Raw genomic sequence first — 17,890 nt, forward strand, 5'->3', positions numbered from 1 at the left:
GTTACTGACCTAAGGCTGCACATTTTTTCTGGGCACAAGCCCCACTAACTCCAATTACTTCTGAACAAACATGCGTAGGACTGGTTGGCAAATGAGGACGTAACTGTAAATTTGGGGTGCGTATTCTAATCCTCATTCAGGCTCATGGCTGGGGTGCAGAGGGAGAGGAGGAATATAGGGAGGCCCTGCCTTAGATTTTGTTCCCCTCAAGGACAGCAGTGTAGTGGTAAATTTTGAAGTACAGGCACTCATCATGACAGCCCCCATATCCACACCCTCAAGGAGAGTAAAAAAAATCCAGGCAGCTGCATTGATCCATCTTTGGGAGTTTCATCTCCACCAGGAGCAGATCTTCTGCAAAGTTAATGGGCCTTCACTGCCCGTTCAAGACCAAACCACCCCACCCCCCGCAAATACTTTGTATTAGGACACGTAGCAATATAATGTCGCTGGGAAAATTAGTTTGCCCCTAGCTACTGTGAGGATTGCAGCTAAACTCAGAGGGATATCTGAGTGGGGTGGCAGGCAACGTCCGCTCCCCCTGCTCATAAAAAAAGTGCCAGCGCTGCATCCCTGTGCACTCTGGCTCTACAACACCACTCTTCATGGAGTACAGTATATTCCAGGTTTTCATGCTTTAGTCTTAGGCTATGGCCTCATCTACACTAAGCAGGATATTACACTAAGAAAGTGGTACGAAAGTGGTATATAAAAGGCGGGAGCCACACTACTGGCAATTGTTGGGGCCCATTGACACATACCATATACCGCTTTCATACCACTTTCATAGTGCTATATCCTGCTTGGTGTGGCTCCTGCCTTTTATATACCACTTTCATACCACTTTCATAGTGTAATATCCTCCTTGGTGTAGATTAGGCCCAGATCTACACCAAGCAAGATATGACATTTTGAATATGATTTCAAAACTGTATATTTCAGTGTGTCCTGGGCCCCAACAGTTGTCACTACAGTTATAAACCATTTTAAAGCAGTAGTGTAGATTCTGCCTTAGTCTGAATATTTTAGTTTAATGGAAAGTGCATGCATTTCCACTCATGCTGTCTGAAAGCTATCCTTCACAATTATCTTTTTTTTAAACTGCATTTCTCTTGTTACATAGGAATATTCAAGAAAAATTAATTGCCGTTGCACATTCGTACAGAATGTGCTTCATAATCTGATTACATCAAATGAGGCCAACTACCATTTTGACTATCAGCTTTTACTTCTTTTTAAAAACATCCGAATGGATGTGATTAAAAAGTAATACAACTCAAGAAAAATGAGCTATGTGACTTTCTTCTATGCCAATGAACACACCATTTAATCACTGTAATTAATGTGCATTTGGTAGCCTGTGACTGATTTCAGATAAATGAGAAATACATTAATTGGTGAGACCCCTTAGCAACAGACTTTGTTACACATAAAATCCCAATACGTTTTCTTAATTTGGCGGTAGCTGACATTGACATATTCACTGCAATGTTGCAGTCCGTTATTTGAATAGGTATTTAATGGTACAACCCTATGCAGGTTAGATAGAAAAAGTCCTACAATGCCCAAGCATTCTCCAGCTTTTTGTCTAAAAATGCATAGGATTGGGCCCTAGAAGTTCAGATTTGCATACAAGTCAACACTTATGCGGTCTCTTGAATGTCCCATGTTTCAAAGACCTGAAGAAATAACAATGGTTTGACTTTAATAATGCAGTTCAGTACATTATGTATATTTTCACACATGCAGCCTAACTACTTCTTGTGAGACATGGTTTTGTTTTTTCTTTGCTAACAGTTTGTGCTAGAATTTTCCATAAGGATCACTCCCCACAACGTTTCACTCACACAAATCCAGTAGTGGGTGAAGGTTGCGGAATGATTCCACACCACTGGAGAATGTTTCTAACTATAACAGTTCACAATAATATGGGTAGATCCAATTGCATGAGCTTATCCTGCCAAATTAACACCCTCCCAGTGTATTGCCAAATGTGGGGAAGAGCCACACAACTGATCTTGCCTGTGTAGTTGTGATATTCACAAAAATTCCCCAGTGGCACACAATTCCATGACGGTGAATGCTATATATCCCTAAGGTCCCAGATGAATACCAGTTAAATAGGCCCAAAAGCTAGCCTTATCCACTTATTTTGGCACACACGTTTAGCCTTAATTGTCCAAAATAACTAAGTGCTGAAATCAGTAGGTGTCAATGCACCTAATTTTATGGTGGACTGCACCCATGTTTCTCAACGTTGTTGTTTCAAGACCTTAAATGCAACCCAATTTCATGGATTCTGGCTACAGTTATAAATCTTCAAGAATGTTTTTCCTCATGTCTAGAATATTGTGTTGGTGTTGTTCAGAGATTACTATGACAAATTCTTTGAAATTTAAGATATTTCCCTTAAATAAATTTTAGTATGGTCAGGATCCACAGGGTAGATGCACTAGAAAGGCAGCCAATTTTCTCTGTCAGCTGTGACCACTTGGTAGAGGGCCTCTGAATCTTTAGGAACAGCTTTCTGCAGAACACACAGAGCTATGATGGGGAGCAGGGCCTGAAAAGCCCTGGTGTACTGGTGGAAAACTGCACCTTGCCTTTGGATCCTTGTAATGACTCTGTAAATTAGATTTATAGGATTAGAGTTGCCAAAGCCAGCTACAGACACAGAAAGTGTCCCAGTGTCTTCATAGCTATATAGCAAGGGGTAGGTATTCAATACCAATGGCTTTTGCCATGGCAATTGATAAGCATACAATAATGTCAGCTTTCTCTCTGTCTTTTTCTTTTTAAAGAAATGAAATTTGTGGGCCGCACATTGACTTTATATACTTTAGACATCTAAGGTAAGAATTCAGCTTCCAAATCTCATGTCACAATGCAATAATGGTCTGAATTGAGTTGCTAGCAGCTCAACCTTCATGCAAGTAGATAAGAGATAATGACGGGGCAGATTCAGCTTATCTGTGCCTGCCCTCCCGCAAGTGTAGTTCTCTAGTTGTGGGTATATGTGAGCAGGACAGGGGGTGACTGCTGACATCTCTCTTGATGCCCACCAGGTGCATCATCATCATCATTATTATTATTATTATTATTATTGGGATGTTGCCATGACGCAAAGGAAAGCACTGTCCTCCAGCACCTTCTTTATTGGGTTTAAAAAGGGTGGTTTTGTTTTAGACCCCACCTCTGCCATGTACTTAGGTTACTCCTCTTTTAGTGTCACTAGTTTGCCTTCTGGGAAATAAGTGTTTTTGTGACTGGCCAGGTCCACCCATTGCAGTCATTTTATGAATGGGCAGTATTTTGTGACTGGCCATGCTCAACCGTTGCAGCCATTTTGTGAGAGTGCCCTGACACCCTCTGAACATTCCAAATGTGCTGACTGACTCAAATAGCTTGGGGACCGCTGACATTACCGCTCAGTAGTACAGTGATTAGAAAATAAAAGAAAGCCTAAACTCTTAAGAGAAATGGGAGGCTGTACCTCTCCCTTGGACACTTTTCAAACAGCCTGCCAGCTATTTTGCCACTCAGCGTTTTAACTTTGAATACATAAAAGTTAACCCAAATAGTGGTCTTGCTGTATGTTTTGATTCCTAAATAAGGAATAAATCACAACTCAAGAAAAGAATCTTACAAGTGAATGTGTCATTACAGAAATTTCTTTGTTAATACAATGTCGTGAGATGGTTGAATGCTTGGTTGATTGCCTTTTTTGGTATGTGAAAAGAGAACATAACCTATTTTGTAACGATCGCGTACAGTCCTATTTCTCAGAATTCTTATCAAAACTAGATGCCTTAAAGAGAACTGTGGTGAAAATTAAGCGAGTGTTGATCTGGACAAAAATGGCTCAAACCTGTAATGCTTTTGCATAGGTTTCAAAGAGAAAACAATGCAATAGCAAGAAAGATACTATAATCTATGGAATGTGCTTTTTTTATATAACATATGAACCCCACAGAATAACTGTCCCTCCAGAGATCAACATGGAAGGGGGTGGAAAGGGCGCTCACCTTGTTTCCATCCAACAGACACTGCAACTCTACAACATGCATTAAGGACAGCAGTCTGAAGGCCAGTGATTTGCAGTTCTACTCTTTTAAAGCATTCTTGTCAAAGGGAAACCGCATCTATGACTTACAGCATTCAAATCCACACACCTGCCCTTGCCTATGCTGGCAGTAAACACACAAGGAGCAATGTTTATACTCCTCTTCCCCGGGTGCCAGATCTAACCACATGCAAGGCTAGCATCCTTGGCTCAGCAGTGCTTACGGACATACAGCACTAGCCTGCCAGCGCTGCACTGCTCCTGGGGAAAGACAGCACAGTCTTAATCTGGTTTGTGTCTGCTTCACATGTATTCTCCCGTAGCTCTGTTCTGTCCTATTTCCATGCAGACTTTTAAAGGGAAAAAATCCTTTAAAATCCACATAAATTTAGTAATTATTATTTTTTAATGCGTATGAAGTACTTCAGAGGTGGTCTGAGGGCTACCTCTCTTTTTTCGTATTTTTACAAATATAAGCTGCTCTAGGTTCCTGCTGTACACATAAAAAATATGGCTGCAGTTCTCAGTGGGAGTGACAATTAAGGCTGAATAGCCAGGGTGCTTCCCTGGGCAATTTCAGATTTGTGTGTATGTGTGTGCGTGCACGCCTTAACATTTAATCGAATATACTTTATACACACCTTTCCTAATGTGTGCAACCTTTTTTGCAAGCCATATAATGCAGGTCATTTCACATACTTTTCCCCAGTATATGCACTTTTGTGCAGTATTTTCTTTACTATATGCATTTTTGTGTGCATTTTTTAAGTTGTGAATGGCATCACAAAATACTGAAAAGTGTGTGGATTTCAGCATAGGTTCGGGAGGTGTGATCTGGGTAATTCCTAGTGTTTCTAGAGATGTCTGACCTGGCCACAGTGACACATGGCTTAGTTACATCCTGTTTGGATTATTGTAACATGCTCTATGTCAGTGGTTCCCAATGAGCTAATTACTGCGGATTTTGTTTAATTTGTTCCCTGCGTGCTTTGCTGATTGTCAGGCGTTTTTTGTTCCATTACCTGCTCACTGATGGAATTGTGTGTCCCCCCCCCTTTGAAAATGTCCACCGCAATTTACATAACTTTTGCTGGTACACAATATTATTTTTATTTATTTTTCTTAGTGGTACACAGAGGAGGCTGAAGCGAGATTGGAGATGTATAAAAAGGCAAATATATTTGCATATTTCCCACTAACTTTTGTATGATTAAATTTGCATAAAATCCCAGAAGATTAAAAAAAAGATCCACACATCCATGGAATCTACACCACCCCAATGCCTGTTGGAACCTGTTTCTAGACATACTCCTCCCCCAACCAAACACACAATCTGTTTTTGTAAACTGCCCAGAGAGCTTCGGCTATTAATAGCCAGTACTAGTTGTCTCATTTTATAAAGCAGGGGTGGGGATCCACATCCTCCAGATCTTGTTAGACTATAATTCCCATCATCCCTGGTCATTGCCTACACTGAATGAGGCTGATGGGATTTGGAGTCTAACAACATATGGAAGGCCATGGATTCCCCACCCCTGTTATAAAGGATATCACAGAGCTGGAAAAAGTGTAGAAAAGACCAAAATGATCAAAGACTAGAGCAGCTTCTGTGCAAAGAAAAGCTAAAGCATTTTGGTCTTTTAAATTTAGAAAGGAGATGATGAAGTGGGGGCGTGATAGACGTTTATAAACTCATGCATGGTATGAAAAAGATGGAGGGTGATATTTTTCTCTCCCTCTCTCATAACACTTGAACGAAGGGCCACATTCAGGATGGTCACAGACAAAATGAAGTACTTCTTGGCATAACGCATCATGAATTTTTGGAACTTTCTGTCACAAAGAGGTAGTGACGGCCATTGGCTCTGGTGGATTTAAGAGGGGGTCAGAAAAATTCACAGAGAATAGGTCTAACAAAAGCTATTAGTGAGATAGCAAATGGAATCTTTAGGTTCAAAAGCAGGATACATTTGAATGTGATTTGTTGGGGATGAACAAGGGAAGAGAGCTGCAGCCCTCATGCCCTATCTGTGGGCTTCCCAAAGGCATCTTTTGGCAACTGCTGGAAACCCAATGATGGGATTTTAATCTAATCCAGCAGGGATCTTCTTGTGTTCTTCATGTCATAGAAATGCATTTAGAATGGTGCCACCAGTATCCCTTAAACATAAGTCCTCAACTTCAGAAAACATACCCTTTAAAAAAATGTTTTCCAGGCCACATGACATATTATTTTCTATTGTGAAAAGATGAAACTAGCCATGGTAACCTTTGCACGTCATTTTGCTGTGATGTTTTGTGCTTGCCCTTGCCAAGATATAAATCACTTCTCTTCCCAGTGTCAAGGAGTTTATTGCACTAATCACAAGAAACTTTAAAAGAGGGGGAAATCCCAGATACAGAATAAAAGCGCAGATGCAGTGTTGGATGAAATAAGGTCTGATTTCTCAGTGCCTGGTCCACATTTTCAGCTTTCATCACTCACCTGTGAAATATGGCAGAGGTAAAATTGAGCTATTGCTGAAATATAGGCAACAGATCTCCCTCGGATAACTGTGCCTAATGCTCTTTGTTCATCTAACACCACAGAGGAAATTAAAATACTATGAGTGTCATGTGAAACCCCCTCTTCTTTTGGGACTGCACTTCTCCATGGTCATAGCTTCAGGTCCAGTATATAATATATTGTAATATTAATATTAAAACCCTCTGGTTCTTAACCTTACTGAAGCACTATTAGTCCTGTTCTTAAAATCTTCTTTGCTTGCACAGCCAACAGCTTAGGAGCTGCTTCTGTGTGATACAATCCCATGCTGCTATAACGTGTGTGTGTGTGTGTGTACTTCTATATCTATCAGGGATAGAAGAATCTGTCAGGCCTTTGCTAGACCAGGCTATATCCCGGGCTGATACCCGGGATTGACCCTGTGCATCCAGATGATGCATAGGGAATCCCGGGATCAGGGAGGGATCAACCCTCCCTGGCCCCGGGATATAGCCTACCCCTTTAAGCCCGATTTTTCCCACGGTCTCGGGCTGAGCCCCAAACCGCAAGCATGTAGCCCGTTCCGCAGCTTTCCCTGGCTCCACGCAATTACTCACGCATAGCCAGGAGAAGCCGCGCACAGAGCGCAGCACTCCCCAGGCGCACTGTGCCCATCGGGGCAGGGTGGGGAGAGCGAGGAAATCTATTTTTTTTAAAAAAAAAAAAAACCTTACCTTTCGTCATTCGTGCGCTCCTGCACAGCCGGCCCTTTAAATCTTAAAAAAAAAATGGCGGACGCGAAGGGTCTTTCCTTTAGCTCGTCGCACCTGATGTATAGACTAGGGTGACAGCCCGCGATAGTTGCATCGCAGGCTCTCCCCTCCTCACACCCGGATTTTAAGGTAGGTCTAGCAAAGCCCTCAGTTTCACGTTCTCTTCGTTTCTGACGTTTTCACTTTTAAGTTCAGTTTCTCTTAAAACTGAAATTCTCTTTGAGAATTTCTTAGTCTTAATTTAAGTTCATCTCAAAGTCTGGGAATATTTTTTAAAACTTGCATGAAAATTCATAATCATTTTAATGCACATTTCTCCTAATACATGCATGTTATTGCATGTCTGCCCAATATACACATTTTTGCAAGCAATTTTCCTAATATGATGTTTTCTGAACGTTATTTTTGCTGGGTAAACTATGAATCCAAAACCAATCTTCCTTTACTTTTTACATCAAGCAAAACCTAATTAAGAAATTATTATTATTATTATTATTATTATTATTATTATTATTATTATTATTATTATTATTATTTACATGTATATACCGCCCCATAGCCGAAGCTCTCTGGGCAGTTTTCAAACATTAAAATACGGAACATATATATTTATTTTAAGATGGCTACCTATATCTGATGCTAATCTAGAAACAGAAAAAGTTGTTCTTAAACAAGTATGTTAACATTACCATGTCTGACATGAAACTAGGCTTAATTTTTTTTCTTTGTTCTGGTAATAGATAAAGCTAGTCACAAGAAAGTATTTTTTCCAAGTTTTTAATCCACATACTTAAATGAGTGACTGAGGCTGTCCATTCAACCACACTAAGCAAACCTTTTTTAAAAGCTTATAAAACAGGCTTCTAAATAGCAACTCTGGTGAGTAAGAATCTCAACTACATGGCAGCAAAACTACTATAAATTATCCACTTCCCCCTTCCAAATCATGTGCTCCCCATTACGCTTTTTAGATGCCCTAAATTATCCAGTATCATTTGAAGCATTTCAATTCATAAACTTTTGCTTAGACATTTATTTAAATCCCTCTTTTCCTCCTACCGATATGCAAAGCAACCTTTACTTGCTATGAATGCCCAAACCACAGATTCTTTTAGAAAGTCTGTTGTGAAACTTTTAAAGGGTTTCCAAGCATGCAATACTATTTAGATTAAATGTCTTTACAAATCAGACCAAATGTTTGAGAGAGAAAAATGAGGCTTATGAGTTCATGCATGTAGCTAAACCTTCCTCCTCCCTTTAATTTCCCTTAGGGTTCAGTTTTGTGGCTTTCACTTTGCTAGACAGTGTTGATTAGTTCCCTTGCACTATTGCTTCCCTTTGCTATTAGCCTCTTACCAATTATGCGCTATTATAGTTAATATCCAGTGTGAGCAAGCTCAGAGCAAAATTGTTTCACTTTCCAGAGGATTTACAGCATCTTCGTGCTCATCAGTTTTGTCCCTGGTATGCTCAACAAAAGGCTGCACTTACCGATAAAACATAGTGTAGTCCACAGTTGAGTGGCAAGTCTGAAAATCCCATGCTTTGAGTTTTTGACATTCTCGATGGGCGCGGAGTTTTACCCTCACTGTTCCTTGGCACAGCTCAGGAAACTGCTTCCTTGGAGGTCGAGTACAGAATTCATTTGATTCCACCCGCCAGGACTCAGCAAAGTCATCCACATCAAACTTAAAATTCCCATCACCTCCAATCAGGTCATCTCTCTTGTGGCCATTGTAGTTGCCACACAGACCACAAAGCCTGCCTTTAAGATGTGGTGCTGCCATGACTTCCACAAAACTGTCTCCATCCCAAGAGATTTCCAGTCCTAGTGCAGAGGACAAGAACAACAACAACAAAAGAGTTAATCTTCAACAGTGTACATCTGAGCACACAAAACTACCTGATCTATTGTGCCAGACCACTTGGTCCATCTAGATTAGTGCTGGCAGCACCGGCTGGGTGGAGCTCTCCAGATTCTCAGGCAGTGGTCTTTGCCAGTTCTACCGCCTGAGCTTTTTAACTGGAAATGCCAGTAAGTGCACCTGGGACCTTAGCACTGCAAAGCATTTCTCTGCCACTGAGCTATGGCTCCTCCTATATATAAAGGATGAGACAGGAGGTGAATCAGATGGGAACTGTGGGCAGCACCTGCCAAAGAAAGGAAGCATAATCAAATCTCATGGTTTCTGACTCACAGCTATCAAGTATTGCTCAACTTGGCTCAATTTACTTATCATTGTGAAGTGCCAATTTACTTAGACATCTCACATTCTGCAATGGACAGTTTGTGTATGAACAGCTTATTGGACAACTGTTGAGTTGTAGAGGTATTGTTCATGATATAAGGCTTTGTACTGTGGAATGTGCTTAATATGATGATGTTGTTGTTGATGATGATAATGATGATGATGACAATAATAATCTTCTGCGATGGACCAAAATACTTGAAGTCAGGACTTTAGGTAAAGCTTGGTCAATACATGCAACAGGATGACATGGTGGAAGGGACTGTGCTACTTCAGACTACAACATGGGGGGACTACAAGAAAGAGGCTATCATTTTCGAATTCCCACAGCTGAAAGGGGGGGGGGAAGTACACCAGAGGAAAGAGTTCTTATCCTGCTATAATGGTTCCCGATTTATAGGAAGGTTTTAATGTAGGGGAGCATTCAACAACCTGCAACTGCAATAGTGCAACTCATTCTGCCACCTCATTCTGAAAGACTTCCAGGCTGAAGGCAGCATGCCCTTCACAAAGGTCTGCTGAAAGGACTCAGGGAATTGTACTAAAATGGACAGAGCTGATCAAAACGATCCTAAGTAAGGGATCAGAACACATGCATATGCATTGCATATTAAATATGGACCATGGATACTCCAAAGGCTGTTGCAGGCTGTGTGTCACTAACCCAGCTCAAAAACAAAACAAAAAACCTTCCAAAGGATTCTGAACTATACCCATTTACATTGTTTCTATGGGAAGTGAAGCTTCAGAAAGATGCATCAGCTGAAGAGTGTGGCATAATTAGTAACCAAGTGTGACCCCCTCTATTTAAAATCACCTTGACACTGAGAGTTTGGGCTGAAAATCACAATGGATCGACAACTACCTCAAACATTTTTAAATAGAATATTCTATGGAAATGACTACTGATAATTGGCATATATACCAACTGGCATATTGTCCAGAGAAAGGTCAGCTTGAGTTCTACCAGTGACCAGACTGGTGATTGGATTCTATCCAATACTGACTTTACAGTAAGGAAACCATTCATAGTTCTTTAAGATTAATTGCAGTAAATCTAGGCCCATTTGAACAGATTCACTGTGTAATGCCATGCAACAGTCAGAATCAGTGAAATAGTTTTGGTTCTAACAAGCATTCATATATGTTTCTCTTTCAAAGACTATTTTTTTGAGGGATAATAATGAACAGTGTTTACTCTAGGAGTATTATTAACCAGAATTGTAATAAATGTGATATTTTCATATATATATATATATATATATATATATATATATATATATATATCACTCTATATCATGTATTTTTCAAAGAAAAGGCATCCACAAATACTTAAGATATACTGATGGTTAAATTTCAGCATCTTACAAAAGGACTAATCAGATGGATATTGGATGAATTACTCTACAGTAGCCGTGGGGATAAACTCTTCCACCAGCACAGGGCTACAGTGAGAGACAACGCTGAGAAATGAGGTACATTCACAAATCATACCCTTCAAGGACATTAATCAGGCATAAGTGCTATTCCTGGATTCTGTTCCCGCAACTCTTAACATAGATTATACTCACTGTTTTGCATACAAAGATGTACTGAAAAATTGCCTGAGCAAAAGGTGGTTAACATCATTTTAAAAAGAGGTTACTATCCATCTTAGCAGCCTGATCCACTTGACTCACTTTAATTATTGGCAAAGAACAATGTCATGTCTAATGGAAAGCAAGTGGTTTCTATAGCTCAGAGAGTTCCCATCTTTTTGTCCACACACAAAGCCAGTAGGTTTGGTGCCATGCCGGTTTTAGCTTTACCTAGTGGATAAATTTGTATGGACATAATGGGTTGGGACATTGGCTCTTCCTGGATTTTCTTAAGCACAATTCACAGATTTATAGAGCCTCAAAAGCAGTGCTGGCACAAAAGATGAAAAAGTGCCTCATGCACCAGCTACGGCCATATCAACTTACCTCCTGTTGGATGAAGGAGTATGTCTCATTATCCACACATACCCACACACACCCAATAGACCTATTTTAGGGAAAGGGGAATACGCCGCATTATGGTGCTAATGGAGGGATCATCTGTAGTTGCTAAAGGCAGAGTTGTTAACATTTTTGCCCAAACTTTATGGAAACCCCCCCTCCCACCCAAGTCCTAATATTAAGGTTTAGGAGGCATGTCAAACACTGATGTTGTTGCTGCTGTTTTTAAATGTATGTGCATTAGCAGCAGTGATAGTATGTATACGTTTGATTGTGGACATAGTTCTACATTGTTTTAATTATCGCATTGTATTTTGCTATTCATTTGCTTTATATTTTTGGCAAATAGATTATTTTGAAGAGGGCCCACTGTTCAGTGGAAAGAGTGTATAATGGTCTAAGATTCCACCCTCAGTATCGCTAGTTTTAAAAGTATCTGGGGAAAACAAGGGATGGGTAAGGATTTTATTGAAGTTCATTTTTAATAAGAACTTACCAAATTTTGAAAATCTCTTCATATTCAGGTCAGAAGTAATTTGAGGTTTTTAAAAAATCGAATGGGGAAGAAACCGAAACTGAGATTTGCCTTAAAAGCCTGAGCTTGAAGCCCTGTGTGTTGCTGCTGTCTTTTTTTTCTGACAGGTTCCTCATCTTTAACAGTTTTATGGCAGGCAGATACATCATGGTCCACCTACTGAATTTGGCTTGTTGGGATGGGTGAAAATTTTGTTTCAGTTCACTTTTGGTAAGAAGTTTTGCAAAATTTGCAAAATGCTTCATATTCATGACAGAAAGAATTTGGATATGAATGCAACCAAAAGCAAAACTGACAGATTCGCCCATCCTTAGGAAAGACCTCTTCCTAAGACTCCAGAGAGCCACTAGCAAAATGGACAATACTGGGGTAGATGGACCAAGAATCTGACTTAACAGAAGGCATGTTGACGTGTAAAAAACAACTTCTTTGATATTTTAAGAAAAGCACTATAAAATATTTTAATCAATAATGATATAACAAACAAACAGCACCTGACTATCTAATACATATAAGACTCGGAAAGAGGCAGTGAAAACACATGGCAACACCCCCAATTAACTACCGTTTTTCTCTCATAAAAGCAAGATACAGAACTTTTCAACAGATATGTTGTGGTTTAACTTCCATTACTTGTACTGGAATGATCTAAGCTTTTACTGGAGAGGGTCCATAGCTCAGCAGTAAGGAACCTGCAGGAAGTCCCAGGTTCAGTTCCTGGTATTTTCAGTTAAAAGGTTCTCAACAGGACTGGGAAAGAATTCCTTCTGCCACCTTGGAAAAACATTACTGGGCTAGAGGGACCAATGGTCTAGCTCAATAAAGGGGCATATATGTCCTTAGCACTGCCAAACCTTTAGATCCATACATGCACATGGTTCTGAGAAGCTGATGCAACTTTTCACCATCGTTGCCAACCTAAAGCCTTTATGCTTTGTGCAGCCAGTCTCAGGATCAGAATGTAAGATATGCATTCAGTGTTAGGAATATGAGCCCTTCTGGTTAATGGGAAAATTAAATGCTGCAATTACACACTATTGAGTGGGCCCATTATATGCCATCTTTGCCCTATCTCTGCCAAAACAAAGACAATGGTGCTTGCTGTAGTTTACTGAGCTGAGAGAACAGACAAACAGAATAACAAGAGCATCATAGTTTAGACAATTTCAGGAATCCACAACAGTTCTTTGGAATTTAGTGGAATTTCATAATTCAGCTGGCAGCAAAGAGAGATGCTCAAGATGCTTTTAATTAGAACTTATGAATAATGCTTCTCTTGTGTGCATTCTACAGAAAGGCACAAAAAAAATTGTCTTGTAACTTAACCCAGGGCTGAGGCTCTATTTTGCAAGGGACAAAGCAACAGGTGTATGAATTCTTGGCTCAGCAAGAGATGCTGTGATGACTCTTAAATGCTCTCAAAAGATGATAACTACGCTTTACATCTATCTCTCGCATGGTAGACCAAGGGCAATATAGATGCTCAATGGAAGACCTTGGCTTGGGAACCAGGATATCTACCATACATCATGTGCAGTATGAATCCTTCTCCTATATTGAAGCCGAATGCCCTGCTTAAGCCTTATGCCACCAGCTGCTTCTTCCCTGCACTGTTGTCTCCCAACCATTTTTCTCCACCAAGGTTCCCAGATGCGTGCTTGCTGCAGCCACAAGAAATCTGATAGGGGAGAGTAATACAGAGAAGAAGTGGTAGTGGGACATTCTATCTATCTATCTATCTATCTATCTACCCCTTTTCTTCAAGGATTCCAAAGCTAACATTAAAAAAAAAGTCTGAGCATAAATAAAAACAATAAACTACAGAAAACCACAACAAATGATCAGCAGAAAAAGAGAGGTCTATCCCAATCACAGAGGCCTCATAGAATACCCATTCCTTAACTAGATGATGAAGCACACTTAAGGATGAGAGCTTTTGGGGGGGAAGGGTGTTCCACAATACCAGCATGAAAGCTGAAAAGTTTCGGTACTTCAGTGGGTAGAGGGAGGGAGGACCCGACACAGGACTTCCAACATGGGTTGGAGAGCATGAAAGAGCATACGTGGGAGAAGAGAGACTTTCAGTTACCAAGGTCTTCCAACCATGGTGTCTTATTTAATTGTTTTTATTCATTTTTTACATTTTAACTTTTTCGAATGTTGTTGGCCCTTTGTGCCTCATGTATAGATCAGCCCACAAGCAGGTCCTTCAGTGTGCTGCTTGAAAAGTAGAATAGAACTGTTGTTCATAAACAGATGTTTTCAGCATCTGGTGGATAGGAATTTGGTCCCCCAAGTTCCAAATTGTTTCAATTTGGCACCTATGGATTAGGCTATCTAAAAACGAATGACCGTCCAATTGTCAAGCACCTTGATCACCAATATAATGTTCAGGATTCTGCACTGTCAGATTTCTGTGCTTTCCCATTATCCGTTTTCTTTAAAGTAGCTACCAGATGTTCTCAATTTCCCTATTAAATCATATTTGAATTTTGAATGATGCAAGACACACATGCACACAAAAGATTGAATCCAAACACAGAAGCAATTCGTTTAGGCAGAGAACAACCCAGACAGATGTTACACAACACCACCACACTTCAGGGAGGAACAGCAAACAGCTTTTCTTTCACACTTGGGGTCTAACATCATATCATTTTTTGGTTCAGCAAGGAATTTTCATGCAGGCCATGTTGGCTAGTGAGCCTGCTAAAGCCTTCTGGATTTGTTTTGTTTCACTAAGTTTGTTTGGGTTGGACAGGTTTTGCTAAACTTATTCCTCGCTCTACAAGCACCTCTGGCATGGTGCTTGCTTATTCTTGATCTCTGCTTAAGCCATAACTATAGCTTAGACCAGAGGTTTTCATACAATATGCTAGGGAGCCATGGGAAGTCTTCAAGAGCTTTTCAGGATTGTGACGATAATCTTGAGTTTGCTTGACATCATTACTGCCATTTTATGAGGGCCAAACTCAATTTGGGGGATCAGCAAAGCTTGCAAAACTGTCAATTCTGTGTGTATTATCCTTGGCTGTTACCTTAGTAACCAACAAATGCCAATAAGCCTTGTTGCCAGGTGGAGGGGTGTCAAGTGGAAATTCTATCTCTTCTGGTAATTCAAATCAAGTTTCATTTAATGAGAAATGGAAACCTCATGTGTGCAAAAGTTTCCCTGATTGGCTTTACACAAGCCCTGCCTCTGGCAGTCTTGTAAGCTATGAATTGGTTCATTTCATCAGGAGTGGGTGGCTGAACACTACTGTCTGACTCCAATAGTTTTAGAGATAAGCCCTGGAATTTCTGATAGTTCTTCCTAATGTGTGCATAAAGAAAGGATGGGAGAGAGATATGAAACAACAAAACGCTTTTGGAACTTATATATTTGTTTTAGTCCTACTCATTACCTAGACCTCAGCCAAGTAGTGAGGAAAGGCATTTAAAGCTTTGCCTCCCTGCTCTGGCCACCCTGTTTTGGATATTCGGGGGCTGGCGATTATCGCCATAGGATTGTTCATTGACTTTTGATGTTAATATGTTGCCCTCCCAAGCCCTTAGGATGGGAAATCTAGAAATTGAAATAAATATGGGGAAATAAATAAATAAATAAATAAAAAGATTGTGTTAGTGTTAATCTACTTCAGTACTGATAAAATACTTGTTTGTACAACATTTTACACCTAACCATAGTGATACCTGCCTTGGCTACCTCAGGATTGGACTATAATGCTACCTCTGAAGAGTCTCCAGAAGCTTCAACTGTCCAGAACACATCAGCTAAGGTGTTCACAGGAACACAGACATGTGAACATAATATGGCTATTCTAGAACAACTGCACTGGCTATAAAGATGTTTCCAGGAGCAATTCAAAGTGCTGGGTAAAGCCCTAAAATGCTTGTATCCAGGATACCTAAAGGACTGCATCTTCCCATCTTACCTTGCCCAGACTCCAAGATCTGATGGAGAGGCCCTTCCCTGCATCCCAATGCAGGCTGATGATCGATTGGTCAGGCTATGCAAGAGGTCTTTTTATGTGTACCCCTACTTCAGTTGCAGAATTCTATCCTGTAAGGGGTCCATCTGGCCCTTTTCTCTTTTTACATTCCACTCCCTCATGAAGACAGTTCAGTTTAGCTGAGCTTTTTCTTAGCATTGCCTTTTTATGCTGATTTTGAACTTTTAATTATCTGCTGCACACTCTCTTTTTTGGTTTCAGTTGTTTGTTGTTGTTTTATTATATATATATATATATATTTATGTTCAATTCTATAGTGGGAAGGTAGGATAAAAGCCTTTCTAATAAACAAACAAGTGTTTCCTGGCATTTGGAGACTCCAAACAAAACATCCCTATTTCCTATGTCCCCAACTTGGTGTCTGCCAGATGGGTTGGATTGTATCTCCCATCATTCCCAGCCACATGGCCCATCTCTGTCTCATACTTGTGCTATCATTGTGGGCTTAGAAGTGTAACAACGGTGCTCATCGTAGCCCCACCTGTTTTGGTTGTCACTTTCAATAGATAGCCTTCCAGGTCAATGTGAAAGTGTGGCGTTTCATAAGGTAGGGATATCCGTGTCCCGTTCCACTTTACTGTGAGGTGCTGGTGCAGGCTGACGGTGCTGCTGCCCAGCACAAGGTCTACAGTTTTGGTCCAGGAAAAAGAGCGGGTCCGCCGGGCATCATTCTTCACCAGCACCTGGAAGGGCGAGGTAGAGGAGGAGCAGTCTTTCGTCAAAACGTACTGACATGTTCCCTGAAAGTTAAATGTCCGTCCGTCAAAAGTGTTGTAGTGGGGGTCTCCAAATACAGTGCAAACTCCAGGCTCTGCAGGGGAGTGAGAAACAAAAGCAGCAGCAAAACCAATTTGTATGTTTCAAAAGGCAGGGATTTATATCCATGTAAAGATCTTCCAACATTTATATATCACATACTTTTGGAATATACCTAAAAATATAATGTGTGGATATGAGACAAATTTACGCCTGGAAACATGATAGCCATACAAGTTCATTCATCAGAGAGGCAGGGTTAGCTGCAGCTCCCTCTCAAGAGAGCATCAGTGAGAACCCTGGTTCTACTGCTAAGAAATGTATGAAATGGTCCTTGGCAAAACACAGACATCCTAGAGTGGTCCTTGTAGGTTACAAGGACCCACAGTCTATTATCTCTCCAACAGGTTGTTGGGGTAATATAAATTATTAGTGGACATAGAATTAATGAGTTGCATATTGCAGGTTTAACACGCAATCCCTATGCACACTTATTCAAGAATAAGGCTTTAGCTAGACCTAAGGTTTATCCTGGGATCATCCCGGGGTCATCCCTGTTCATGTAAATGACACACAGGATATCCCGGGAGCAGGCAGGGACGACCCTGGGATGATCCTGGGATAAACCTTAGGCCTAGCTAAGGCCCCAGTCCCACTGAATTCACTGGAACTTACTTCAGGCCCAAGCATTGGACTGGTCTGTTAGAAAACGAAGTCATGATCTTGGTAGACCTTGTAGCAATATACCAGCGCTTGTAGTGGGTTTCTTCTTCTACACACATATACTGCAGTTCCTCACACTGCATCAAAAACAACTTTTGAAACTCCACTCTCAAGAAGTTCACCATGTAGGGGCAGAAGGTACGATTATGGGAAAAACCTGTTTTTGCTTAAAATGCTATCATTCTATGCAAATTGACTTGGCAGCAAATCCGACTGACCATAGTGGGACTTACTTCCATGTAAATGTGTATAGGATTGGGCTGCACTGCCAAAGCTCATGCAGAGCTGGGAATCTTTTTACAGACTGCAGACCC

General features: G+C 40.6%; 1 protein-coding gene across 1 annotated transcript in view; it reads right to left on the reverse strand.

The window, feature by feature from the left end:
- The window catches only part of BMPER (BMP binding endothelial regulator), a 190,351-nt gene that overhangs the window by 45,418 nt on the left and 127,043 nt on the right, over nucleotides 1-17,890 (reverse strand). Inside the window, exons 12-13 of the mRNA XM_063129831.1 lie at nucleotides 16,579-16,908; nucleotides 8,813-9,149 (exon numbers count right to left, since the gene is read on the reverse strand). Of these exons, the coding sequence (XP_062985901.1) occupies nucleotides 8,813-9,149; nucleotides 16,579-16,908 (667 nt within the window). The remainder of the gene's footprint in view (nucleotides 1-8,812; nucleotides 9,150-16,578; nucleotides 16,909-17,890) is intronic.

The sequence above is a fragment of the Elgaria multicarinata genome, chromosome 1, assembly GCF_023053635.1.
Source record: "Elgaria multicarinata webbii isolate HBS135686 ecotype San Diego chromosome 1, rElgMul1.1.pri, whole genome shotgun sequence".
Taxonomy (NCBI): domain Eukaryota; kingdom Metazoa; phylum Chordata; class Lepidosauria; order Squamata; family Anguidae; genus Elgaria; species Elgaria multicarinata.